The following is a 27397-nucleotide window of genomic DNA, read 5'->3' as shown; positions in this document are numbered from 1 at the left end:
TGAGCAGTATCCAGATTCTCAGTCCCCATCGCAGATTAGTTTAGGTAAGAAAGAATATAGGGGAGCAGGGAGCGAGGAGCAAAACACAGTTTCTTGTGTTCTCCCAGCAGACTCAACAAAGATGGTTTCCTGGTGGAGCAAATTTAGTCACTTGCCATTTTACACCCTTCCACACCCCATGCCGACATCCCCCTTATCTCAAAGCGCCTTTGTCCCAAAATGTTGAGGCATTTAAGAAAGGGGTAGAGATTATGCTCTTTAGATAACTGGGAAAAGCAAGATGCAAAAAGATATAGCCTACCTAGGATCACTTCCCAAATGGATAACAAAAACCTGGCACAGAGTCTTGGTGCCTGACATCCTCCCTGGCCTCGAAACTTGGAGTCTAGTCTGTGAGGGGAAATTGTCCTCCATAGTCCCATTCGGGAAGGTTCACAGTGTAGCTCTACCTATACGTTAGAAACAGTAGTCAGAATAGCTAAATGGTTAGGAACTCAAGGTGTTAGGGTTCAAATCCCAGCTTAGCCACTTACTAGTTGTAAAACCTGAGTGAAATCACTTTGCTTCTTTCTTTTTGGTAAAAAGAGAGAAATAATACTTCTTTTGCTTTAGGGTTATCTTGAGGAAACTGAGAGATGTACAAAGTGCCTGATAATAAGAGCTTAAAAATGTTAGCTGTTTTTCTTGTCATTACAAATTTTGGCAGCATTAGTTGGCCCTGCCCTGGAGAACAGCAATGAGTGTTCTCTCTTGAAGAGAACACTCTCCTCAGTTTGATTTTCAGACCCTACCTTCTCTGTCTCCTGGTGTCCCACAGCTACTCATTTTTATCCTTTTCAGGTACTTGTACCATTTGCCAGCTACTTAAAATTTTTTGGCCATCTAAGTGAAATTTCATTTTATTAAAGCAAGATTTTTTACATTGATTGATTGTGGTATCTCTCATAACAACTCTATCAGGAGCTAAATGAATGTTGGGTGAGAAGTGGGGAAATCAGAGTCATCGGACTCGATCAGGGAAAGCCTCAGTCAGAGCACATAGCTCCCCCCCAATGGGCACATCCTCTGTGCCCATTTGACAACGTATTCATTACCTGCGCTTGTATGATTTTTGGTGGCAGTGAGCTCAACCCTGATTTTTGTCTTCCTCCTTGGTCAGCCTCTACCCCTTTCACCAGCCCTCTTGTTTGGGCCTGTGTCTTGACTTTTACAGCCAAACCTTATTTCTAGAGGCACAGAATGGATTCAGCCCTGTCAGTGGGTTTAGTGTGGAAATTTTTTTAATAGGTGACCTCCACTGTGAGTTAGCTCCCAGTTGTGATCTTCAACTTGTCTTTTGTTGTTGTTTATTTGGGTGGAAATTAGGCAAGAGCTTGCAAACTGATTCCTTATTCAACTTCATAGGTCAAAGTTGAGATCAAACACAGGATGGGTGTTTAGAAATCACCAGTGTAAGTTTACATGTAGGCCAGTTTAGTAATTCAATGCGTCACATCTCATAGATCACAAGCAGATGAGGATCTGCTCCCAAGAGACCTCTCTGTGCAAAACAGTACACCTCTTCCATTTCTTTTTTTTAGCCTTTGATTTGCCCACCTGAAGAGCAGACAGACCCATTCTCACTATGCTTAGTATTTTACTCCTCTGAAGTCCTAGAAACAGTGAGGGCCCATGTTCTGTTGTGTGGTTTCTTATTTGTATTCATATCTTGCCAGTGCACTTTGATGTCCTTCTTTAGAAGGCTGTCCCTGGGAAGGAAGCTCTGGGGGAGCAGAGAAGAACATCCATGGCAAATAGGAGCTTCCTCCCTGCTGTGTGGATTAAATCTGCTCATCTTCCCTTCTACACGGCCTTTGTTTAGTATTGCCAAGTTGACCGTGTGCAGATGGTTTCAACTTGGAAATGGTGATTTGTTTCATATCTAGCCTCTTCCGAAACGATTTCGTAGGCATTCCCTATTTCCATGAATAGACTGAGCACTGGGGTAGGAGGAGTCTTTGAGTGACACTGCAACATTAGGACCTTTGTCACAGAGGAAGAGAACAGCACAGCCTAGCATGGTGAAAGGTCAGTATTTTAGGTGGATATAATTGATTGATTAGCTGGTTATTCATTGTTTGTTTTTGGAAAGTAACAGTAATAGGGTGGGAGGAGTAGGTAACTGAGGATTTCTGGAAAGAGGGATAGAATGACTCGCATTTCTCGGGCATTGAGTACAACACTGTTCATCATTTTAGACCAACGCTTTGAGAAATTTACCAAAATCTGAGAAAGATAAAAATTTAGAAAAAAGAATGATAATAAACTCATTTTTCCCCCTCAAAAAACAGAAGGAAAGACTGCGTCAGAAGGAAGCCAGTGTGACCACCAACTAATACAGAGACATATGAAAATGATGGCAACGCGATGTATTTTCTTTCATGGTCCTTTGCAACACCGGTGCTGCAGGAAGTTCTTGAAAGATACGTCACCAAATGTTTGTTTTGCTCATCTCTTTCTGAGGTCATTGCAGTGAGCACCCCGTGCCTTTTTAAGGAAGTCCCCTGCTAGGCCACAGGAACATTGAGAAACTGTTTACAGGACCATTGCAGGAATATTGATTATTGTCTCTTTAGAGGTCCAGAGTCACTCCATTACAGGACCAGAAGAAATACCAAGATTTTCCAAGTATCTTTAAAAGCGGTGATTTCAAGCTTTCTAACCGAAGCTTGATATATACAAACTCGTGACAGAAGAAAAGGATCTTTTATGACAATTGCCGTGCAAGAACTTAAGCCTTGATCCTTGCATACTGCTGCTTTGACAATTGATCTTAATTTTCATCCTGTTCCAGGAAGATCCTGAAGCACCTTTCTCACCAAAAATGTGGAGCTTACCAAAACTATATTTAAGAGGTCCAAGACTATGTATTTTCCAGAAGAGAGAAATGGTTATTTGTTTGTTGTTGTTGTTGTTGTTGTTGTTGTTGTTATTCATATAATTGAAAGGATAGAAGATAGAATTATACATGGGTGGAAAAGAAATTATGATACAAGGAGTTGACATAAGCTATTAAGCAAGACCCATTCTTTTGTTTTTCTAGAAGATTGCTGTGGTTTCCTTGCCCAGCAGAAATTCTGCACCCTAACTTCTGGAAAAAACAGGGATAACCAAGCCAGCACAGGCTTGGAGGTCAAAGTACCTGCTTGGGCAAGCGATCCAGTAATAGCAGACTTGACATTTCAGACTGTTCGTGAGTGGATAAGGCCACGGTGACATTGAGCTCAGCTCTGCATCGTGTTCTGGGACTGTGTGCATGTGGCTGTACCTCTCCCACCAACCTCAGGAGGCAGTTTCCAGACAGGAGAGCAAATGCTACTTTCAGTCTTTCACCATGACCTCAACCAACAATCCTGTGACCTAGGCTGTAGCAAGAGTCTTTGATGACAAAAAAATTAAGAGCATAAAAAAAGTTCTTTACATCAAAATGAAAAGAAGATGATTACATTAATATTAAGCTTTGAGTGGAATATCACACACAGGCAGCTCTTTCTGACCCTGGGAGCCCGTAAGACCACTACCCCTTGAGTCATAAGGGAAATGATCTTGGATCTCTCCCCTGCCGCTTTTTTCCTTATGCCACCTCTCTTTGAATCTATCTTGTGAGAGGAGAAGAGAAAGGACTGGACGTGAATTGAGAATAATATCAAAGACTATCCATTTTGGGCCTTGAAGGGAAAGAGGTCTAAGCCTTCTCCTTCAGTTGGTGGAGGACAGTCTAGAGGGGGGTGAGAACCTTAAAACCCTTCCTGATCGGGCTGCCATCTGTAGCCTTGCCCCTTAACCCAGGCTCTTCCCAGAACCTCTCAACTTGCTAGGTGCCTGAGTGTCCACCCAGGACTGCCTGCCAATCATCAGCCCCCTCAGGGACCCCCTAATATAATCAGCTAATTAAATCAGCACTGTATCCTAATATAATGCAGTCAGGATCAAATCAAATCACAGAAGCCATATTTGTTCAGGTGCTAACCACCTTCTCTAATAATTCAAAAGAAAGGAAAATGGGAGCACGGTTGGGGTTTTTCGTTTGTTTTTGTTTTTCCGATTCAAAATAAGAGATGAGACCAGCAAAACCAAAAGGCTGGTAAAGAACTTCCATTACTAAAAGGAGTTGCTTATGAGCAAGAAACTTTTCATGCTGCTTTCTTAAGTTGTTTCTGTTCATTTTCACTTAACGCTGAAGAAAATCTAAGGAATTCATCGATTTAAAACAAATTCCACTTACAGTCATCCTGTGCCCTGTGACATTCCTTCTAGTATTATCGTGCAAAAGGAAAGTGCCTGTTTTGTCCTTGCCTTGGGGATCAACTTTGAGTTCAGTGAGATCACGTCTAGATCCTCATGGGTCCCCACAGAGTTGATGAACGAGAGCAGCAGGGACTTTCAATGGAGTCACTGTGGGCCACTTCAGGTCTCTAAGGAAGATGCTCACAAGAAAATCACTGACAGTAAACAGGACTGTTTGTGGCCACACAACCCTGTAAGAACATGCTCTCAGGGAACCAATGCTGAAGAAGGAGGAGTGGAAACATTTAATGTGATACACAAATGCAGCCCAAGTTGGATTCAATCCACATGGACAGAGTCGAATTGGCAGTAAAATACCTATTTCTAAAGATTGTACTTTGCCTGCTCTGTTGGGGAAACCTGGTGATTCTGTCACACTACTCAAATATAGTAAGTTATTGTATCAAGACACAGGTCAGAATCTCCATTATTCTCACCCATTTTCAATCCTGCATTTTGTATCTGGATGCCGCCTCCCAAGTTCACACATGTACTGTGGTGTTGGCACAGCCTTTGTTTCTAACGTAAGTTGATGCTCAGTAAAGGTTTGCAAGAGCTTGTTCAAGTTGGGCCATCTAAAACAACCTGGAGCCCCTTGAAATAATCCCCCTAAAATGCAACTGAGATGATGTTAAATGCAACTTTTCATGGAGAGAAAGTGGTTAGTGCACCGCTTACGCAGCTTGAGCATTTTAGGCATGCGGGTGTAAGTGGCTTTTCTAAGCACAGCCTTCCCCAAACTAGAGGGAGAGTGGCCAGTGTTGCTACTCTATGTTTAAACAGATACTCATACCCAACTTTAGTAGTCAGATTCTGACAAACCTTGACTTATGAGCAACGTCATCTCTTCCTAGCCAAGAGTCATTACATCTGAGAGCATAGTTGGTTGGATCACAGCTTGGTTTCTTGCATGAGTAACCTGCAATCCTCATCTAGCATACAAGTATATCATATATTACACTAAAGCATGGTATAAACATGTCAGGTAAAAGGCATCAGGCCTGTGAGGTGTCAAAGATCAGGTTAGAAGGGGGTGTGCTGTATGGCTTTTAACACAAGAGGCAGCTTAACAATTGGGGTGGGGAGGGGCACGGAAAGGGAAAAGTGTAGCCAAGCAGAAATAGATGATTATGATGATGATGGACCTGCTGCCTTTTGAATCCTTGAGTTGACACCTATGATGTCTCTTCAAATGCCCACTGCAAGTACTTAGGAATAATGAAAAAAAAGTATTTCTGAAATCTGGGAAGTAGAATAAGGAAACTCGGTGGTGGAAAGGTGTACTAGCCAAAACAAACTGGCAGCATGGTCAAGGAACCAATTGCCAGATTGGGTGCTAGACTTGGACCCCTGCCTGTCCCCCAATAAGCACAAGTACTGAGGCCCCCTTTGGCACCTCTTTTTTTTTCCTAAGAACCATAAGGAAAGGCATTTCCTAAATGAAAAGCTTATATGCTGCTGGTGAAGAAACTGGAAAAACTGAAGGAAGGAATAAAACTCTGTGGTGGTATTGGAAACCTTCCACAAGATATGGAAGTCATTGCTATGGTTCTTGCAAGGACCATGATTGGACGTAGCAGGAGAGACGTGTTATTTTTGGTAAATATTTGCCTGTTGGCCTGGGATTGTACATCTCTCCATAGATTATACTGTATGCAATGGGGGCCTTTTCATTTTAATTATTGCTTTCATGAATATTGTATTTTCTCACTTTTGTTTTTGCTTTTCCTTTGCCTGATGTCATGGACACAGATCATTGCACACAGCATTGCATGCAGCAGCATGACAGACAGCATCTAATCCGAATATCAAGGGGAATTAGCAGTGCAGACCTGTGAGCTTTCCCAGTAACCAGACTGTAATGTTAACAGGGAAAATTCTTCATTCCCCAACATCTTAAATCGGCTTATTTTGTAGTACTCTTCCCTCCCTCAAACAAAGATAAAACCAACGTGGGGCTTTCTGTGTTGAACAGAGGAAAGAAGTCCAAAATCTATAGCTTCCCCCCCCAAAAAAAATCCAAATATCAAATATTATCATTTTATAAAGCAGTTTAGATTTGTGCATAATTTTCGTTGATTCTGCCTGTTCTAATCAGAAAACAAAAAAATGACTGAAAGCTGGAAAGGAAAGAAAAAGCATCAGCAGATTTGGTAATCCACAAATTAGTTTATTAGTTTCTAAAACACACACAAAATGGACATACTGTAAATTCCAGTGTTGTGGAATTCCTGAGCACAAAAACTTGGAACAGCTGTGAGAGCTGATGAGTGTGGACACAGTAAGAGCTGTCTGTGGCCTGCTTGAGACTTTTGCCTCAACCAGGCAATTTTTAGAGTGTGGATTCAAAAGAGTGTAGGATTGCCCTGAATAGTTTTTTAAAAGCCACATACAAGGAGAAGTAGTGTGATCCAATGGAAGAAGTAGCCAGACCATTACAACACCCTTAGTCTGGGTTCTCTTTAGAGCAGTTGATAAATGTGTGGAGCATCTGGAAGGTCGTCAAAACCACATTTCATATATTAGATATCCTACCTTTAGGAACAATTCAGCTGAAGAAAGCAAACTGAATAAAGAAATGAACTCTCATTCATGTCAGCTACTTTGTCATCATGAAGAAGTCTGCAACACAAGAGAAGTCTTGCAGCCAAACTGATAGTATTCAATATTTGAAAACTCTGAATCATTTTTAGCCTTTCCAAAATGCTCGTTACTTGTTGGGTATATTTACATTTTCTACCTATAGAGAAATCTAGCCACTTGGAAACTTCTCTGTTGTTGGTGCAAAAGTCACTTAAAGAAAAGCACCTTCAGAAACTGGCCTCAGCATAGCTGGCTGCTGCAGACTTGCCTAACAGTATTTACAACCCCATCAGCAATTGAATCCAGGCATAACTAGGCTCTGTTACTCACAGCTGTATGTGACCGAGAGGCCCATTTTGTGGCATTGCTGCACACCCGTCGGTTGTTGACACCTTATTAGAGGCACTGAATGTTAGTTTCACAATTCTTTATTTTCCTTCCCAGGGAGTGGGCAATCTACCAAACCCTCCCAAATCGACTCTTTGCTGGGAAGTAGTGAATTCAAGAGCATTTTAACATGCAAGCGTGAAGCCAGTTCAGTAGCCTTATTTGTGCCAAGACTCTTAATCAACACTGTGATATAAACCTAGCATTTGGGAAATTTGTGTAGTTGACAACTTAATTGGAAACGTGAAGATATTAAAATGGCAGCTAGCTAACTCTGTCTCTCAAAGCCCCCATGCAGCTTCTACCAATAGAGACATTAAGGAAGCAAATCAAGCCTCATTCAGCAGGCCAGCTGTCCTCAAGTAGAGCTTATCAGGTTCTTTTCCCCTCTACTCCAGCCCCTCTCTCAACCATCCTGGCGATAACCAGTAACACAAAAAACCTTTTCCTTGTCATCGTCTCCTCTAATGGTTCACTTCAGTCTAGAGCTCGGATGAACTCTGAACGTCATTGCATATTACATCTATGAAGTACTTGTTCATAAACATCATTTCCATTCTATGATCTGGGGAAGACAGACTTAATCTCATTTTTTTTAAATAGGAAAGTTGTAGCTAATGCCATTAATTTATCCTTCTGCATTCCATCTATGCTCATAAAATTTTCTGTTGTTTTTTTAAATCTTCTCTCAAGCACCTGTCTGCCTCTTTTTCTAAAAGCTAACCCAAATACTTCTCTGAGCTAGTTTTTTTTTATGCTTTGTGTGAAATTTGATAGCATTGGGCTAGCAAAATGCAAATGAGCCCATAATTTCCAGCCAGAAATTCACCTCCAAAGAATTTGGCATTCTTCTCCATGGAGTAAACAAGCTTCTAATATATTTAGGCTATTTTGTAGGCTGAGCATTTCCCTAAATTCTACCTGTGCAGATACCAAGGGGGACTCTACTCTGTCCTTGAAACTGTAAGGATGTCATACAAGAGAATGAATATTCCTCCCCACACATAGTGAGAGCCGCCAATATGTTATCTTATGCTTATACTGAGTATAAGCCTAAGATCTCTTCCAGAGCTTACTTCTATTCTTGTCTCGTGAAACAAGTGTGTTTTTGTTTATTCATCTGGGTCAGCTTTCCAAAATGAAAGGCTAGTCCCGCAGACATCTGAGTATCCAGGGAAATTGCTCTCTACCTCCCTATGGCATGGACAATAAATGTGTTCAGGAACAGACAACTCTCCGGTAATTCTTGGGGTGGATTTTGAATTCCAGGTTTCTAGGCAATGCATAAAAATGGGTAAAGAGCTTTTGAAAATTGTACTACTCTTCCCAATTAGAGGCTGGAAGGAGATTCAAAATCATTACATTTTAGATGGGTTTGAGTGAACTATAAACAGCTCATTGTTTTTCCCTTTCTTCTTGGCAACTTGTCCCCAACTGTAATCTTACTTTTCATATCTGACCAACAAGGCGTAAAAAAGGCGATTTCGGCCCCCCTGAGACCGCACTCTGCGTAATCCTCCAAAGACATGCATTTCCTTTGGAAACAAATCTGTGAATGAGGGGGAAGGTGGTGCAGTTCTCCTATTTGTCTGGAGTGACACATAGGATTTTGGGGTCTGGCACCAAAAGGATAGGTTTATACGAAATCGTTGATTTTTCAATTCTGTAATTCTTCAGTTTCTCAAGGCACAAAAAATACTGTACTGTTAGCAAAAGGTACAATCTTCAGCAAATAGAAGCATTAAGAAAAAAGAACTCCCCTTTAAAGAAGCAATCTAAGATACTCCTAAAAAGGCAGAAACTTTTAAAATTAGAAATTGAATAATTTTTGAGAGGAAACATGTCATTGATTCACCATAGTTTTTTCCTCTCGTTGATTTTTCATTTAGACTAGCGTGGGAAGCAGGGTGCCCTGGACTTTGATTTAGGGGATCGTGCTTTGGCCAGGAAAATCAGCATCAAGCTGCATGCCCAGAACCTAAGTGAAATCAGTCAGCTTCCTAATAGGAATCAGGCCTAACAAATGGAGGTTATTTCAAGTCCTTTAGGGCTTAATTTTCTTAGTGACACCCTGGACCCCAGATGCTGCTTCCTAAAATGCATTTGATGTATGAGGTTGTGTCTCCTATGGCCCTGGGACATTGCAAGCGATGGGTTGTGGGAGAAGAGCAGGAGATGGGAGGAAGGAATGTTTGAACGGGGCCAAGAGGCAATGTTTTGCTGATACAATGCATTGTGAGGGGGCTGGTGATTTTTGCCATGCTTGTGTCATTGGCAGCCTTTCAGGGGAAGCTCCAGGAATCTGTATGAGGCAAATGAGAGCGCTCAATATCTTATACTCGTCAGTGGCTGACAGTGTGCTGGAAAAGCAGGTACTGTAGTGAAAGTGGCCTATGCTTGCTGAGATGACTCTTCCATTTCAGAATCATTCTGATGAGGCCGGCTGTGCACAGGTCTTCCTGTTTTCTCTACGCCTGTCCAAAAGTCATTTTGGCACTTAGCTTCGTTTGACTTTCCTCACCTCGATACTTGTGCTCCGGCCCCCCCCCTTCCTCCAAATCCCACAGCTTTTTCCCTGCCTTTACCTTTTCAGTTTCTGCAGGACCCAGCATTTTTACCCCCTCCGTCCCCTCAAACCCAATGCGCTGCTCCCCAGCCCTTTGGACGGGGTGCTTTGCTGTCACCAAGTGAGACACAGCGCTGTGGCTGCCTCTTGTTAATGTCAGCATCACCTCATCACTTAGGCAAAGAGGGGAAAATCCATAAAAGAGATGGAAAATACATTTCTTTTTCGTTTATTCGACTTTATTTTAGGAAGGTTGAGGGGAAGGTTCTAGTCCTTTTCAGTTTCTCAGATTGTACTTTAAAACCGTCTAATTAGGGACCATTCTTTGATAAATTATAAATCTGCCCAGGTCACCATCTATGAGGCATAAAACCAAATTTTTGAATCCGAAGTAACTTTTCTGTGCTGCTGGACAAATTGACTTAATTCTGTGCAAACAGTTTGAATCATAGGCTTTCTATTGCCACCCCATTCTTACTACCACTCATGATCCAAACAGCTACACGAATCTGGATCAGGATGTTGACAATTTGTGGTATTTTCAGATCAACGGTAACTGTTCCACTGTTGAAAGTGCTTAAAAAGAAAGTATAAGCATGTGCTAAGCAGTCAGTCTTTTGACCTGGAAATATCTTGGCTTTTCTGTTTAATTAAATATTAGATCAATCTATAGATAACAACCTTAAAGGATTTTAAACAATGATGAAGACAGTTTGAGAAATGAGAAGGCACTTTAAAGACATGAAACCTTACATTACATGCTCTTGGATATTTTTTAACGTAATAAGCTAATTCAATTCAGGTATCTTTTCCCCTTTAAATTTTTAAAAATATGTATTTCTAATTTGTTTGCATATTTAATTTTGTCAAAGCTGAGAAATGCTCATTAGTTGGATTTGTAAATGTCATTTGCAACCAAATGAAGTATTTATTTTTAAAAAGAAAGGATGAAGGAACCAATATTGATTTGTACATAATGAAAACTTATGTGTGTGTCTCTCTCTATAGATATATTTTCCTCCTTGACACTATTTGGTCACCATCTCAAGTGTATTTTTGTACATAATATATATTGGTTAGAACATGTAGATTGTCTATTCAAAGAATCCTATCTCTGTGATAGATTATATTTATCCTAATCTGTTGATACCTCTGTTAATTTGTTTTAAGAGATAGAACTCTATTTTTTGGAATTTGCAGAGAACTGCATTCATGGCTTCCAAATGTAAATATGATGAGGATATTTTAATAAATCTTGGTTTCATGTCTGTTGGGTGTGTTGTGCAAATTTATTTTCAGGAGACGTTTCAGGACAATCTCCCAACAGTACTCTCACGTGGTGAATGCCAGTCCTCTCTGACGCTCATTACTGCTCAAGTACAGTATTACTGAGCTGCAAGAACTGGGTCTTGGTAAGTCCATCATGTTTCCTTCTTCCTCCTCTGTCTACCCCACCAACAGTGGGCAATCTAGCTAGGCATTCAAGGCTAACACCAAACAGACAAACCCAGCCAGGCATTGGCTCAGCGAGGCTGACCCAAAAGCAATACTTCCTGAAGATGAACTGCCCCAGCTGGGAGCATATAGGCAGAACCACAAGTATTGGTGACTTCAGGTTGTGGGTTGGTAAACGATTATACTAGAGAAACAGAACAGAAATATAACTGTATTGTGTTCTAGCACTAAGCACAAGGTACGAATTCTTTTCAAGCAATGGTATGACACATGCAAATATTTGTGAAGGAGAAACTAAGACTTGCAGCAGAGTACTCGTCCATTTAAATAAACGTGTGATTGTGTGGTTTTAACTGATTGATTTATTCAGTGTTCCTGAATACCACACACTCTTAAGTTCTAGAAGTTTGCTGAAATATTCCCCAATTTATACCGATACATTTAATGAACAGACATAGTTATTATCTTGGGGAGACATTTCATCACCAGGAAATGTAAATCATAGAGTCCTGGAGCTGCAAAAATCTTCAGATATTGGATGAAATCTCCATTTCACAGAGTAAAAACTGAAGTTCAAGGGATCTGCCGAAAGTCACATTTAGTTTTAGTGAACACATTAAGATGAAACTCCAGATCTCTTGACTCCAAGACCAAAGCCATTCCCACTGCTTAACTCTTTCATCACGTTAAACTGTTTTCTTCAAAATACAGGTCTCCCTCTGCTATGTGACCATAGAGTCTATGGAACTTTTCATAGGCCAAAATGGCATAACACAAAGAAACAATTACCATTAACTTATATGGAAAATTTTTTGAGCATTCCCAGACCCAAAAATAATCTCTCTTAGACTTTTCTGATACCTTAGGAGACATCTTGCTAACGGATGCACAAAATAAATCAAGATAAAGTACAAATGCTCACAGACACAGCTCAAAACTGTAATGTCTTGATGCTGAGATGCTGAGTGTAGTTCCTGGGAAGCAGCTTGGCGGGGCCCCTCTTGCTGCTGGGGTGCACGCTACCTCTACAAGGCTCGCTGCAAAACAAATGCTAAATGCCGTTTTTGCTTCTTGCCTTTTTTTTTTTTTTTTCTAAAAGCAAGAATCTTCTTCGGATTTCTTCTGGTTAGCAAAAGCAGATACTAACGTAGGTCTTTTGTGAAAAGCAAAGGGATGTAACAAGAACTTTCAGAAAGTGGGGGATACCTATACACCATTATAGAGAAATGTTCTAGAACTGTTGTTTGAAGAAAGGGTCCAAATGCTCCTAAGCGTTTATAGAAACCATCATTAAAGTTGTGTTCTGAATTAGAGCCCCCTAGCAGGGGGCAGAGGCCTGAGTATCAAGGAATCCAGGAAAAACATGAGTTCGCCTTGGGAAGAAACTCCTCCCTGGTTTAATCAAGATTTACTCTCCCCTGCTGAGTGATACCTGTAGAATTTTTAAGTATGCTTTTTTTTTTTTTTTTTTTTTTTTGTGCCTATTCTGTTAATTCTTTAAATTCTGATGGTCCAAATATCGGGCCATAAATTCCTGAGGCTAAATATTCCACTTCAGACTCTAGCTGCCCACTTTACCTGCCTATGATGTATTCATGGAAATAAAAGACTTGACAGTTGGACTGTACTGGCCCCACCTGCAATGGATGCCTGCATGGCTTTGGTTGTCTTTTTGTCTTCTCAGAGTAAATCTGCTTCATGCCCATCATTGTGTAATAATGAATGGTTAGAGAACGTAACTATATTCTTTATAAACTGATACATTAAAAATGCCCCCACTTCCTATTTTTCATGGGGTTTTTTTGGTTTGGTTTTTTTGTTTTTGTTTTTTTTTTAGTTTGGAAAGAGTTTTTCATGTTTGTTTTGTTTTGTTTTTAGTTTTTGTTTTTTTTTTTAGTTTGGGCAACTGGGTGGGTCTCACTCTGGAGTTCCAGAAGATTGTAGTAGTATGTCTGTTGGGTCCTCAGCCATCTGAAAACTGGAAGGCTTGAGTGGGGAACATGCACTTCCAAGATGGCTGACTCACTTGGCTGGCAGGCTGGTGCTGGCTCTAGGCTGGGAGACTCAGTGTCTCTCTACAGAGCTGCTTGAATGATCCAAGGCAAAACATATAACGTTTTTTTGTGTATGTTTTTTTTTTTTTCCAAGGCTCAGAAGTCACATCCCATCACCTTCATCATAGTCTGCTGGTTGAGGCCTTTACAAAATTCTGCCCAGGTGAAGGGGTGGGGAAACAGACTGCACCTCTTTTTTTTAGACCCCACCTCTTGATGCAGAAATGTGAACACCATGTTGTAGGAAGAGCATGTGAAATGGGACATATATTGGTACAACCATCTTTGGATAACCTGTCCAAGTAGCTTGCCCTGTTCTTTCTATCTGGTCTTCCTCCTCCTTCTCTTATTCTTATTTTGTTCTGAAACTAAATATCAGATTTCTTTTTCAAAATTTTCCCTACTTTTCCCCAAATCTTCCCTCTGCCTGCATATCTGAGCACAGAAATATTTGTCTTCTTCCTCTGGATATAAACCTTCTTTACCTTGAAGAAAATGAGTTATGTCTTGAGACTATAAACACTGGTGGAGAAAAGAACTCAAAGCTGACCCTAGAATTTTGCTCGACGGTCATAAGCCTGCATTTCTTATCACATGACTAGAAGAGATGTTGATTCTGAAGCTGTGTCTCGGCCAGTAAGTAAATGAAATCATACTTTCTTGGTGGCTAGAATAAGATGTTGACTACTAAAATACTGTATAGGTATTAATACAATGGAATATTATTCAGCCTTAAACAGGAAGGAAGTTCTGACACATGCTACAACCTGTATGAACCTTGACGACATGATGCTCAGTGAAATAACCCGATCACAAAAGAACAAATATTGTTTGATTCCACTTATATGAAATAAATATGGAAGGCAAAGTCACAGAGATAGAAAGTAGGATGATGGTTGCCAGGAGCTAGAGGGAAGAGGGAATGAAGTTGTTCAATGGCCATGGAGTTTTAGTTTAAGAAGATGGAAACATTCTGGAGATGAATGTGGTGATGGTTGTACAGCAGTGTGAATGTATGTAATATACAGAACTGTACATTTAAAAGTGGTTACAATGGTAGACTTTATATTTTGCCATGGTAAAAAAAAAACAAAAAAAAAAAACAAAAAAAAAAACCTATGTATGTCTTAAAAGCTTCCAGCTGCTACATTAAGCATTTTATATGCATTACTCTGTTTAACCTTCATAATGATAATTAATATGAGGTAAAGATTACTACTATCCCCATTTTGCAGATAAGAAAACTAATGTTCGGAGAAATTGATAACTTTCCCATGCAATTCATAAGTGGAGAAACTAAAATTCAGCTACTCCAAAGAAATGCTTTCAGCCAGTGTCTTATCTTTAAGATCACAGAAATAGACTTAACTGATTCAGAAGAAATGCGGAAAGATAGACAAAGATGGTAAGGCCTTAACACATCGGTGGTCTTATAGTCTTATTTTTGAGATATGGTAAAAACATTGTCCTTCTATCAAAACTTAAGACCATGGGGGAGGGGAAGGGGGAAAAAAAGTTACAGAGAGGGAAGAAGACAAACCATAAGAGACTCTTAAAAACTGAGAATAAACTGAGAGTTTATGGGGGGAGGGAAGGAGGCAAAAGTGGGTGATGGGCATTGAGGAGGCCACCTGTTGGGATGAGCACTGGGTGTTTTATGGAAACCAATTTGCCGATAAATTTCATATTAAAAAAAAACAAACTGGGAAAGTCCCTACAAAGTAAAAATTACTGAATAAGATTTGAGAGGAGATAAAACTCCAGAGAGATAAAGATGGTTTTTAGTGTTGCTTTCCACCTGGGGATTCTATAAGAGATGACTGAAAGGCGAGGCTATGCTTTGGGCAGCCTTGGTGTCCTAGGGGGACAGAAGTAAAGGTCAGGGCCCACTATATTTAAACCTGATTAACATCCCCTTGTTTTGAGGTTAAGATGTGGGTTCTCAAGTACCAGGGTGAATTTGACAATATCTGAAGACTTTTTTATTATCATAACTAGGAAGAGGTACTCTTGATAGCTAGTAGAAAGAGTAAGATACTACCAAACATCCTGTAAGGCATGGATCATCCCCACAGTAAAAAATTATCCAGCTTGAAATGTCAATTGGGCCAAGATAAGGTGATATCAGATTGCTAATGCTTTCAGGAACCTGGAAAAACAACAAAAATTCTTCCTGGAAATGTAAACACACACATAAATTCTTTCTGGAGGAATATAGTACCATCCTAGATCTGTAGAAACAAATCAGTTTTTTTAAATAAAATGTCATGGGGCACCTGGGTGGCTCAGTCGGTTGAGCGTCCAACTTTGGCTCAGGTCATGATCTCGAGGTCTGTGAGTTCGAGCCCCCTGTCGGGCTCTGTGCTGACAGCTCAGAGCCTGGAGCCTGCTTCGGATTCTGTGTCTCCCTCTCTCTCTCTGCCCCTCCCCCACTCATGCGCGCGCGCGCGCGCGCTCTCTCTCTCTCTCTCTCTCTCTCTCGCTCTCTCTCTCTCTAAAGTAAATAAACATTAAAAAAATTATATAAAATGTCACACAATCAAGAACAAACAAACATATGAGAAGACAACAATCATGAGTGAGAATCAGTAGTGGCAATGCTCAATAAAAGCAAATAGGCTCCAGATATTAGAACTCTCAGCTTAAGTATGTGCAAGGAGTAAAAATAAAAGATTGGAAATTTGGGCAAAGAAATAAAAATCACAAAAAAGTTACAGAGCAGATTGGAGAGAAAGAAAAATTCTAGAATGGAAAAATACAATAATCCCAGTTAAGAATGCAGTGGATGGGTGTAATCACACATTAGAAATAATTTCACAGAGAATAGGTAAACTAGAAGACAAATCAGAAGAAAAGATCCAAAATGAAACTCAGAAAGATGAAACACTGAAGAGAAGGTAAGAAAAGTAGGTGACCTCATGAGAACAGAGGTCAGAAAGCAGTATTAGCACAGTTAATGACAGAATTTTCCAAAACTAAAGAAAGACATGAACCAACAGATTCAGGAAACGGTAAGGAACTGCCACAGTATAAATGAAAAGCAATCCCCTCCTAGACACATCATAATCAAATTTAAGGAAGACATAAAGAAATAAAATCTTAAAAGCATCCAGAAAAAAAGATATTAAAATTAAAGGGTCATTATAGTAGAATGGTAGACTGAAACTCACATCATTAATTCAGTCATTATCTTAAAAGTAAATGAACACCGGGGGGCCTGGGAGGCTCAGTCAGTTGACTGAAGTCTCAGGTCGTGATCTCGCAGTTCATGAGTTCAGGCCCTGCCTGAGGCTCTGTGCTGACAGCTCAGAGCCTGGAGCCTGCTTCGGATTCTGTATCTCCCTCCCTCTCTCCCCCTCCCTTGCTCATGCTGTCTGTCTGTCTGTCTCTCTCTCAAAAATGAATAAGCATTAAAAAAACTATTTATATATATATATTTTTTTTTTTTTCATCTTTTCTCCCCTCAGAGAGTCCCCTTTAAAATTTCTTGCGGGGCTGGTTTAATGGTCACAAACTCCTTTAATTTTTGTTTGGTAACTTTTTATCTCCTTCTATTTTCAATGACAGCCTTGCTGGATAAAGAATTCGTGGCTGCATATTTTTCTGATTTAGCACATTGACTATATTCTGCCGCTGCTTTCTGGCCTGCCAAGTTTCTGTGGATAGGTCTGCTGCAAACCTGATCTGTCTTCCCTTGTAGGTTAGGGACTTTTTTCCCCTTGCTGCTTTCATGATTCTCTCTGTGCCTGAGTATTTTGTGAATTTGACTCTGATATGCCTTGTTGATGGTCGGTGTTTGTTGAATCTAATGTGGGTCCTCTGTGCTTCCTAGATTTTGATGTCTGTGTCTTTCCCCAGGTTAGGTATGTTTTCTGCTATGATATGCTCACATAACCCTTCTACCCCTATTTCTCTCTCTTCCTCTTCTGGGACCCCTGTGATTCTGATGTTGTTCCTTTTTAATGAGTCACTGATTTCTCTAATTCTTAAATCATGCTCTTTTGCCTTCATCTCCCTGTTTTTTTCTGCTTCATTAGTCTCTGTAAGTTTGTCCTCTATATTGCTGATTCTCTCTGTTCTGCCCCATCCATCCTTGCCGCCATGGCATCCATCCATGATTGCAGCTCAGTTATAGCATTTTTCATTTCATTCTATTTTTTACTTCTTTTATCTCTGCAGAAAGAGATTCTAATCTATTTTCTACTCCAGCTAGCACTCTTATTATCGCGATTCTAAATTCTGGTTCAGACATCTTGCTTGTATCTGTGTTGGTTAAATCCCTGGCTGTCGTTTCTTCGTGCTCTTTCTTTTGGGGTGAATTCCTTCATTTTGTCATTTTGAAGGGAGAAAAGGAATTAATGAGGTAGAAAAATTAAAATTTAAAAATATTAAAATTAAAAAATTAAAAGCACACACACAAAATCGAATAAATGATGCTAGATCCTAGGTGTGTGTTTGGTCTGGATGTTGAAAGTGGTTTGACAGATTAGAGAAAAAAAAGGGGGGAAAAAAAGAAATCATTTGAGAATTTGAAAAAAATGAATACACTGAAGTAGACTAAAATGAGATGATGGGAGTAAAATAGAATTTGAAAAAAATTTACACAAAAGTAAAGAATATAGTAGAAAAAATTAAAGAAAAATATTTTTAATAAAAATTAAAAATAAAAATTTTTCTCTTTATTCAAGAATAAGAAAAGGAACGAAAAAGAGAAAAAAGAGGGAAAAAAGGAAATCGTTTGAAAATTTGAAAAAGTGAATACACTGTAGTAGTCTAAAATAAAATGGTGGAAGTAAGATAGAATTTGGAAAATACTTACATAAAAGCAAAAAAATATAGTTAAAAACTTAAAAATATTGAAAATAAAAACGATTTTTTTCTCTTTCTGTATTCAAGAAAAAGAAGTGTAAAACAAAAAAGAAAAGAAAGAAAATTGAATAGATGGACCTGCTAACAGATTGAAGTAGGACTGAAATTACTTCATTTTCCCCTAGAAGTCAGTCTATGTAGCACTTTATAGTCGATAAACTGAGTAGGCGGTGAAACCTGTGTTTTTGAAGAGCGAGGTTGGCCCAGTTGGGCGGGGCTCAGTGTAACAGCTCCGTTTTCCACTAGATGGCGCTGCTATCCTACTGGGGTGGATTGTAGCGTCACTCATAGGTGTGTATGCGCATGCGCGGGAGTGGTGAAAATGGCGTCATCCAGCTACCCAGTCTCTAGTATCAAAACTCTGTTCTCCCCGATCAGCAACCGTGCACCCATCTTCTGTCTTCAGCTCTCGTCCACTTACCGCTTCTTCACTATCCGTGACCAAGCCCCAGGCAGTACCTCTCTCCCACGTTTTGTCTCAGACGCGGCTGTTTTCCCCGGCCCCTTACTTGTGAAGAACCGCGGCTTTGACCTGTTCTGCCCCTCTGTGGGAGGGTCTCACCGAGCAATGTCCAAATGTTGGCTGCACCCAGGAATGCTTGCTGGACCCTGCTGCTGCCGGTGCCCCGAGACTGCAGCCAAGTGCCAGCCCGCCCCGGAAAAAGCTCATGAGATGGTGTAGCAGCAGCTTTTCAGGGATTATGGAAAATCACAACACGCATCTGGCACCAGGCTTCACCCTTAACGACCTTGTTCCAGCACCAGCGAATGTGGCCGTTTTCCGGGGTCTGCTGGGACCAGGTGGCTTCAACAGTCTCTACCAAATGTTCTTCCAGCAGTGGAACTGCTTTTCCCCGTGTGGCCCGAGAACCTCCCGGACCCCACTCTGTTCCTGGGGATTCGTCCTTCCCACCAGAGCACCACCAGATATGGAGCTGTGGAGTTGCAGGCTCTGTGCTCCCCTTGTTTACAGTTTTAATGGAATTTAAACCGTCTCCATTCTCCTTTCCCCTTTCTCCCTTTTTAGTTTAGTCCCTGTGGCTGTTTCCAATTTTCCACTCTCTCTCCAGCTGCTTTTGGGAGGGGGGGTGCTTTTCAGGTATTCTCCCCCGCCCCCACCTCTGTCCTCTTTCTGTAGGCAAAAGCGGCTCTCTGCCCTCTGCGGCTTCTCTCTCCCCAAGTTCACCTCTCTGCGCCGCTGAATTCTATGGTTTAGGTTGTACAGATTGTTGTGTTAATCCTCCAATCAGTTTTCTAGGTGTGCAGGATGGCATAGTGTTGGTCTGGCTGTATTTCATGGACTTGAGACAAAAAACCCACTTCCATGCTGTTCCGCCATCTTGGCTCCTCCTAAATTAAAAAAATTTTAAAGCACTAAATTAGGCATTGGGAGACTGGATTCTAATCACAATTCTGCTCTATGACTTAAAGCAAGTCACTGGATTTTAGAATCTTGATTATTCAATCTGCCAAATGTGCATTCACCTGTGTGTCTCACAAAGTTATAAGAATCAAATAATATCAAATAGTAGCTTTAGAAAGAACAAGTTGCTATAAATTATTAAGATAGGATTATTCCTTACACTTTTTTAAAATTTATTTTTGAGAGAGTACAAGTGGGGGAGAGGCAGAGAGAGAGCAAGACAGAGGAGCCATATGACTCCACACTGACAGCAGAGAGCCTGAGCTCAAACTCATGAACCTCGAGTTCATGACCTGAGCCAAAGTTGGAAGCCCAACCGACTGAGCCACCCAGGTGTCCCATTTCCTTACACTTTAAATTCCATGTTTAAATGTCCCCATGCTATGTACAGCAGATAATTTAGATTTTTAAAACTATTTTTTTAATCTTTATTTATTTTTGAGAGAGAGAGACAGAGTGAAATTGGGGAGGAAGAGAGAGAGAGAGGGAGACACAGAACCTGAAGCAGGCTCCAGGCTCTGAGCTGTCAGCACAGAGCTGGACGTGGGGTTTGAACCCACAAACTGCGAGTTCATGACCTGAGCTGAAGTCAGATGCTTAACCCACTGAGCCACCCAGGCATTCCAGCAGATGATTTAAATTTAAATGGTGTCACCTGGTTACCTTCCTTGGTTTTGGTTTGGGCTAGGCCAAGGGATGGCCTTGGAATTTCCAGGCTTCTGTATAATCTCATGTGCATTTGAATTCTAGGTTTGGAAAATCCATACTCAAATATAAGCCTCAGTTCCTAGCAGTGATCTCTCCTTCATGCCAAACCCAAGAGGGGGACCCCTTCCCTGCCCACAGCACTGTGCCGCCCACAGACCAGACCTCATAGTCGAGAGCACCCAATTTCCTCTGGGAGCCAGAGGGAGAGCCTGCATGTCTGGACTGATAACTGGTGTTCATTCTCAGGAATTGAGCATAAATTGAGGTTCTGGTACTTTAGGATAAAATCCCTCAGTCCCTATACAGTTCTTTCTCAGGCCATCCAAAGTCATTTTGATCATGTAGTTAGAACCTCTTTGGCATTCGTTCAACACATTGGAAGTCTCCATTCAGATAGGATGAATCCTAAGTTTTTTGGGAAAGAATTAAAGTGTAGAGAAGAGGCAGGTGGGCCTGAATCTGAAAGGGCAACTTTAAGAGACCTCTGTTTAAAATGTGAGTGACACCAATGACATGACCTCTCTGTGAGAGCTCACAAGTCTATCTCTATGCATACCTATTTGGATAGAATTCAGTGGTTGCTGATTTCACAAATATTTCATTTAAGTGCCCTTGCTACCAATTTGTAATGCAATGGGTCTATGGGCTGAGTCTTATATTTTCTTCATATTTCTTCAAAACTTCTAGTACAGTGCACCATGACTGCTGAGGAACCATATTAGGGAGACCTGACTCTTTGGTGTGGTGAGCGTCTGCTTTTGCTCCCAACTACACAGCGTCTCCTGACTATCCTTTAGCTTTCTAAGAGCCTCTCTTGGGATCCATTCCCATCAGACTTAAAAGCTTCAGCTGGGCCATCATTCATATTTCATAACCATAAAGTAGAAAGAAGTGCTTTATAGCCTATACCTGATATCCGAGGAACAGATTGAAAACGGTCTGGAAAATCTGATAGATGTGTGTGCACAAAGGGGAGCCTCTGGGACTGCTCCCCCTGCAAAGGTGAGCGGCACTATGGAATGCAGAAGTAAAAACAGTTTTTGCTGGTTTCTTATTCCTCACCTCACTGAGTACTTTTCATAACATGTCCTCTCCTCTGGGAGAAATTTATAAGGGAGAAGGATCAGAATTTTGCTCATCAGTCACTGCATCCATTTGTGAAGCCCCCTTACAGACAAAACTCTCTGTGGTCCTCACCACTCACCAGCAGAGAGGCGGGGTGAGGCTTATTAGGTAGACAGAGCACTGGAGAAGGTGTCCGGAGATCTGAGTCCCGATCTCACCTTTTTCTCCCACTGAATGCCTTCGTCCCTTAGCTCAACTTTCTCATCCTAAAATGTGTGCAGTGCTGTCTGGCTACTTCCCACCGCGATTATTGGGCTCAAATAAGAGTCTGTCTATGAAAAGCCTTTCCAATGTAATAAAATGCTAAGTCAATATGAGTTCATCTAATATTCCAGAAGAGAAAATGGAGATGAAGAGAAGCCATGACTCACTCAAGGTCCGATGGCTGCAATGAAAACACATTGAGACTTGAACCCCTTTTTCTGGCATCCTTCTAGCATTCTTCCCAGAACAGTCTGACTTCTTGGGGCAATCGTCCATGATTTGATCCGCTGAAGGGCAGGAACTGGGCCAAATGTTTGTACCCATTCTATTGAGTGTCCAATCAATATTGTTCACTTCATGTTAATTGAAGGACATTCCCAAATGCGATTCAACTCTTCTCACAGGGTGAGGTTGGATTCAGACATAGCATCTCCACCATCAGTAGGACTGAGGAAAGCAAGCAGTTGGTCCCAGCTGACTGCCTCACGCAGGCTGCGTCACCAGGACAGGAAGAAAATGTTAACCGGGCTGAAGACTATACTGGGTGTAGAGAAGGAAGACATTCTGATTTAGGCTCCCTGCACTTAAACTGGATTTTTCTGCTTTAATGCTTTCCTAATAAGGGTGTTCTGAAAGAAACTTTTCCACAAATCTGGCTGGGACCAGGAGTAAGAAACTTCATTTTGGAGTAAAGCAACTGGAAAAGGAAAAGTTCCTGCCCCCAAGTCGTCTTTGTTTCCTTGAGAAAAAATATGCACGAGACTCTGCCCAGCACTTCTCAAAAGCTACTGGCATTTTTTTGGCCTCCATTGAACTACCCCACTTGCCTATATATAGTCCTGTCTTGTGTAAAGAATTTAAAAAGCATTAGGATGCAGAAATCAAAGAGACAATAAATTTAAAACCAATCTTATTGTCTGCAGCCTAAAGTGTTATTCAGATCAAAGGGGAGGGGACATCTGGCTTCTGGCTTGCTACAAAAGGCAGATCACGTTACCTACCAATCACAAGATTCATCCACTCTCAATTTTGGGGTCTAGAGAATATGGCTTTTTTAGCTCCCAGTGAAGCATAGTAGGTGAATCAGTCAGACCTCCTGATACCCTTGGAATAAAACAAGTTCCATGCGAGTATATAAGCATGTACTCATGAGTTCTGCCCTGTGCCTCTATGGTCATGTGTGAGGCTTCAAGAGCTCAAAGCCATGGCCAATTTGTCACCACCCTTTTCTACTCCCTCCCCCAAAGCTAGAATTTTCTGATTTGCAAACCTCACTTCACAACTGAGGGTGTATAGCCACGTTAGATTATTTGAATCTGTTTTGCCCAAATCATAGTTGAAAACTGTATATTTAGTTGAAAACTCATGTAAACTCATGCTTTACTCTATTTTGGTTATAAAAGCATAGATGTGTCTTACCGTAAATTTTTTGGATTTTGGTTTTGTTTTGTTTTGTTTTTTTGTATGTATTTCTGTGAGAGAGAGACAGAGCATGAGCAGGGGAGGGGCAGAGAGAGGCGGAGACACAGAACTTGAAGCAGGTTCCAGACTCTGAGCTGTCAGCACAGAGCCCGACATGGGGCTGGAACTCACCAACTGTGAGATCATGACCTGAACCAAAGTCAGACGCCCAACTGACTGAGCCACCCAAACGCCCCAATCCTACCATAAATTTTTCATAATCACAGCTTTGAAAGAGGAGTCAATTGTGCTCTTTGTCTAGCAATTTACTTCATGTCTGTACAAATTCTATACATGATCCAGTTCTAAATTACATGAGTAAGATCTCCCCTGTAGCATAAATGAGGGAATTAAAGCAATTTAAAGGCCATCATTAAGATCCCTAAACCAGGAACTCTTTAGTTAGTGCATAGCTCTGATTTTGTTTGTCCTCGTGAGCAAATAGCACAAAGGCAGGGTACGTTTTGTTTTGTTATGTTTTGTTTTCTGAGTGTTTCAGAGGGAAACAAAGAAGTAAGCACCACATTTAAGAACATCTTCCTGTTACCCAGTGCCTCAACACAACTCTCTCTTTCCTCACCAGTTCCTCACCCCCAAAAATCTACAGAGGAACAAAAACAATGGTAGTATGAATTCTGTACTGGGGATATCCCATAAAGCTCCCAGCAACATTCTTCAATTACTAACGTGGTTCACTCACTTTCCAATATAATGGAGAAGGTTTCCAATCTAATGGACAATAAAGGATCCCCAGAAACTGCTTGATACTGCTCGGCCCCACTTACTATTTCCTTTCCACCACAATTTCCTTTTACTGATTTCAGTTTTCTCCCTGCATTAAGGGCCTTCTAGAAACTTACAAAGCAAACCATAATTTTCTGTCTTTACTTATCACCTAAGCCTTCCCTTCTCCTTACCTATTCTCACCTACCCCAGTTTTTCTGGGGAAAGTTTCTCTGTCATCCAAAAGTTAGAAAAAGAAAATCACCAAGAGATTTGGTATGACTCAAACCTGATAATCTTCTTCAAGAGAAATTATTCTCTTCCATGCTTTACTTTGTTTTTCACTTGGTACGCCATTTTCTTGGGGATGAAAGAGTCTCTTTCAAAATATAAAGAATCTTTGGTGAGAGGTAAGAATGAATAGGATAATTTTAGTTTTGTTACATGACAGGGTCTCAGGGTAGAAGGATATTTGAGGGTCTTCAGTTTCTGAAGGGAGTTGGAATTAAACATTTTATCAATATGAATGGCTCTTCCTTTTTTTTTCATAGCATAGTTGACATACAACGTTATATGAGTTTCAGATGTAAAACATACAGTGATTCGACAATTCTATACATTATGCAGTGCTCACCATGATAAGTGTAGTCACTATCTGTCACCATACAGCATTATTACAATATTATTGACTATATTCCCTATGCTGTGCTTTTCATCTTCGTGATTTATTTGTTTTATAACCAGAAGTTTGTTCCTCTTAATCCCCTTCACCTATTTCTCCCATCCCCTTACCCCCTCGCCTCTGACAACCACCAGCTTTCTGTATTTATGAGTCTGTTTCTGTTTCTTTGTTTTTTTTCATTTGTTTTGTTTCTTAGATTACACATATAAGTGAAATCATATGATATTGTCTTTCTCATTTCACTTAGTGTAATACCCTGTTGACCCATCCATATTGTTGCAAATGGCAAGATTTTTTTGGCTGAGAAGTATTCAGTTGTAGGTATAAACAACATCTTTATCCATTCATGAATCAGCATATGCTTGGAAGGCTTTCACATTTTGGCTATTGTAAATAAGACTACAATAAGCACAGGGGTACACATATCTTTTTGAATTAGTGTTTTTGTTTTCTTTGGGTAAATACCTAGTAGTGGAATTTCTGGCCTTAATTCTGTTTTTCAAGTAGTGCCCAGTTTTCTCTGAATCCTGGGTGAGCATGGGAGGTGAAATTGTGGTTTGAGTGTGGCCTTCCTGTTCTGATAGCATGTCTGGAAAGGAAGTGAAGAATTGAAATATTTTATAAAATACACAGGGAGAGACAAACAGGGAAGAAACTAACCCTTCCAGCCTTGCTTTGAACACCTGGAAAGGTCAATTTTCAGTGTTTAATATCATGATAAGAAAACTAAATATATTATCTTCTTTAATACCAACTTTTATTCTTTTTCTTGTTTTTTCTTTGCAAACACAGCCCCTCTGGGGCTCAGTACAACATCCCAGAGGCTTTTTTGGATGCCTTCCTGCTCTCAAAAAAGCCTGAGAGATGGGGTTATACATTTCCTAACTACTAACCACTAAAAGAAAAAGTTAATGCTCTTAATTAGGGTGTTGGTAACATAAAATAGCCTATGGCTTTGAAAAGACTCAGGAGTGCCTCCAAACAGGCTTTGTTCATATGATAGATCTATGTATTTATTGTGGATACAATGACAAAAATGTTATGTCTTCCCCCATTAGGGAGCCTAGGTTTTACTTTGATAGACATATAATTTTTCTCAGATTTCTGAAAAGTAGACCTTTTTTTTCTAACCATACCCTCTCCCATGCCTCCAGAAAGCACATCAATAAAGCCAAACTTTGGCAGAAAAGGAAAAATGTAGAGCAGAAATGAATGTCTAATAATTGAAAGCATCATGGACCCTATTATGGTTTATTGCCTTATTCTAGGGGTCGGATGAGCACACTGTAAAGAATGTGGCACTAAATTTATTAGCATGGTTATCATCTTTCAGACAAGACATAAAACTGAGGGGACCCACTTCTTCCATCCCATGGCACCTTCTACAAGAAGAGTCGAGTTATCCTGGCACAGATCCAGATCCTACTATCTGATGACTTACATTTCCTTTGTAGTATGCCTGGGAGACATTATAGGGTCTTCCTCTTTGAAACTCGGTCACTACCCTAAAAGTGGCCAAAATGGGCTCCTGCAAAGGAATGGGGGGGGGGGGGGAAACTCTCACATCCCAGCATGTGGATCAAGTGAACAGAATGAGGAGTGTGGCCTGAAGTAGGAAGCTGAGCTAGATCATCAAGTGTTCCTAGTTTGTTACTAAATAGGTTCCTGACCCACCCGACCACAACTGTCCATTTATATATATATATATATATATATATATATATATATATATATATATATATATATATGTGTGTGTGTGTGTGTGTGTGTGTGTGTGTATACATACACACACATACATATATGTATATGTATGTATATATATGTATGTATATATGTATATATATTTTTTTTCTTTTTAAATCCCAGATTGGGAATTGGCTGCTCCAATGCTATACAAATTCTAGTTTTTCTGAGCTCCACACACTGCATCCTCTCCCTCAAAAAGAAGTACAAGTTTATGGGGTGCCTGTGTGGCTCAGTCGGTTGAGCGTCTGACTTCGGCTCAGGTCATGATCTCACAGTTTGTGAGTTTGAGCCCCACGTTGGGCTCTGTGCTTATAACTAGGAGCCTGGATCCTGCTTCAGATTCTGTGTCTCCCTCTCTCTCTGCCCCTTCCCCATTCATGCTCTGTCTTTCTCTGTCTCTCAAAAATTAAAAAAAAACGTTAAAAAAATTAAAAAGAAGTACAAGTTTTATTTTTTTGACTTATCCTTGTCACCTTTAGACTTAATTCCAGGACATTTCTCTAGAAAATTTAAAAGAAAGAAAATTACTCATGCAACATTGTGCAAATCATTTTGTCTCTAATTTCCACTTCCTCACCTGTAAAATAGAAATCATTTGAAATCTGCCCTGCCTTTCTTTGAAAATTAATGAGGATCAGGTAAAATGATGTATGCAAAAGTGCACTTTTTTTTTCATTTTAAAGCACTCTGTGAAATGAAGTTCTTATCAGGTAACAATGGGTGTAAATTTTTGTTGGATATAAATATATCCACAGGAGTTTACTGTTTCTTTCTTGTGGAGCTCCACTAAAAGGAAAGTAAAGAATTTAAAAGGTATGAACATACAAGGACAAAGAACAAGAAAAAAAGACAATAGCAATTGAGTGATTTTGGTAAGTTTTTTAGGAGATGGAAAGCAAACAAGGAAGAGTGGACATGACAGCATAATAGAAGCTTCAAACTGAGTTACAAAATCCTCAGAGGACCAAGGCAGAAGACGGGTGTCACAGTGCGCTGCAGAGCTGAACTGAGGGAAACGGAGTCAAAGTTTATGTACAAAACAGCCTGAACCCTTATGTCTTTTCTCCCAGCCTGTGAAGTCCTTT

The 27397-nt window shown here is 40.4% G+C and overlaps 1 protein-coding gene across 5 annotated transcripts in view; it reads left to right on the top strand.

Annotated features, from left to right (window-relative positions):
• Positions 1-13119, top strand: part of FMN1 (formin 1) — a 428640-nt gene extending 415521 nt beyond the window's left edge. For 3 of the 5 annotated variants that reach the window (XM_027066879.2, XM_027066877.2, XM_027066880.2), the window contains one exon: positions 2331-11130. In XM_027066879.2, the coding sequence (XP_026922680.2) occupies positions 2331-2375 (45 nt within the window). In that variant the 3' untranslated portion in view covers positions 2376-11130. Of the gene's footprint in view, positions 1-2330; positions 11131-11161 lie in introns of those variants that run through there. The other 2 variants (XM_053224212.1, XM_053224213.1) reach the window with 2 other exon arrangements.
• Positions 13120-27397: the final 14278 nt, after the last annotated feature.

This window comes from Acinonyx jubatus, chromosome B3 (genome assembly GCF_027475565.1).
Source record: "Acinonyx jubatus isolate Ajub_Pintada_27869175 chromosome B3, VMU_Ajub_asm_v1.0, whole genome shotgun sequence".
Classification (NCBI taxonomy): Eukaryota; Metazoa; Chordata; class Mammalia; order Carnivora; family Felidae; genus Acinonyx; species Acinonyx jubatus.
This window is presented reverse-complemented; position numbering and strand designations above follow the sequence as displayed.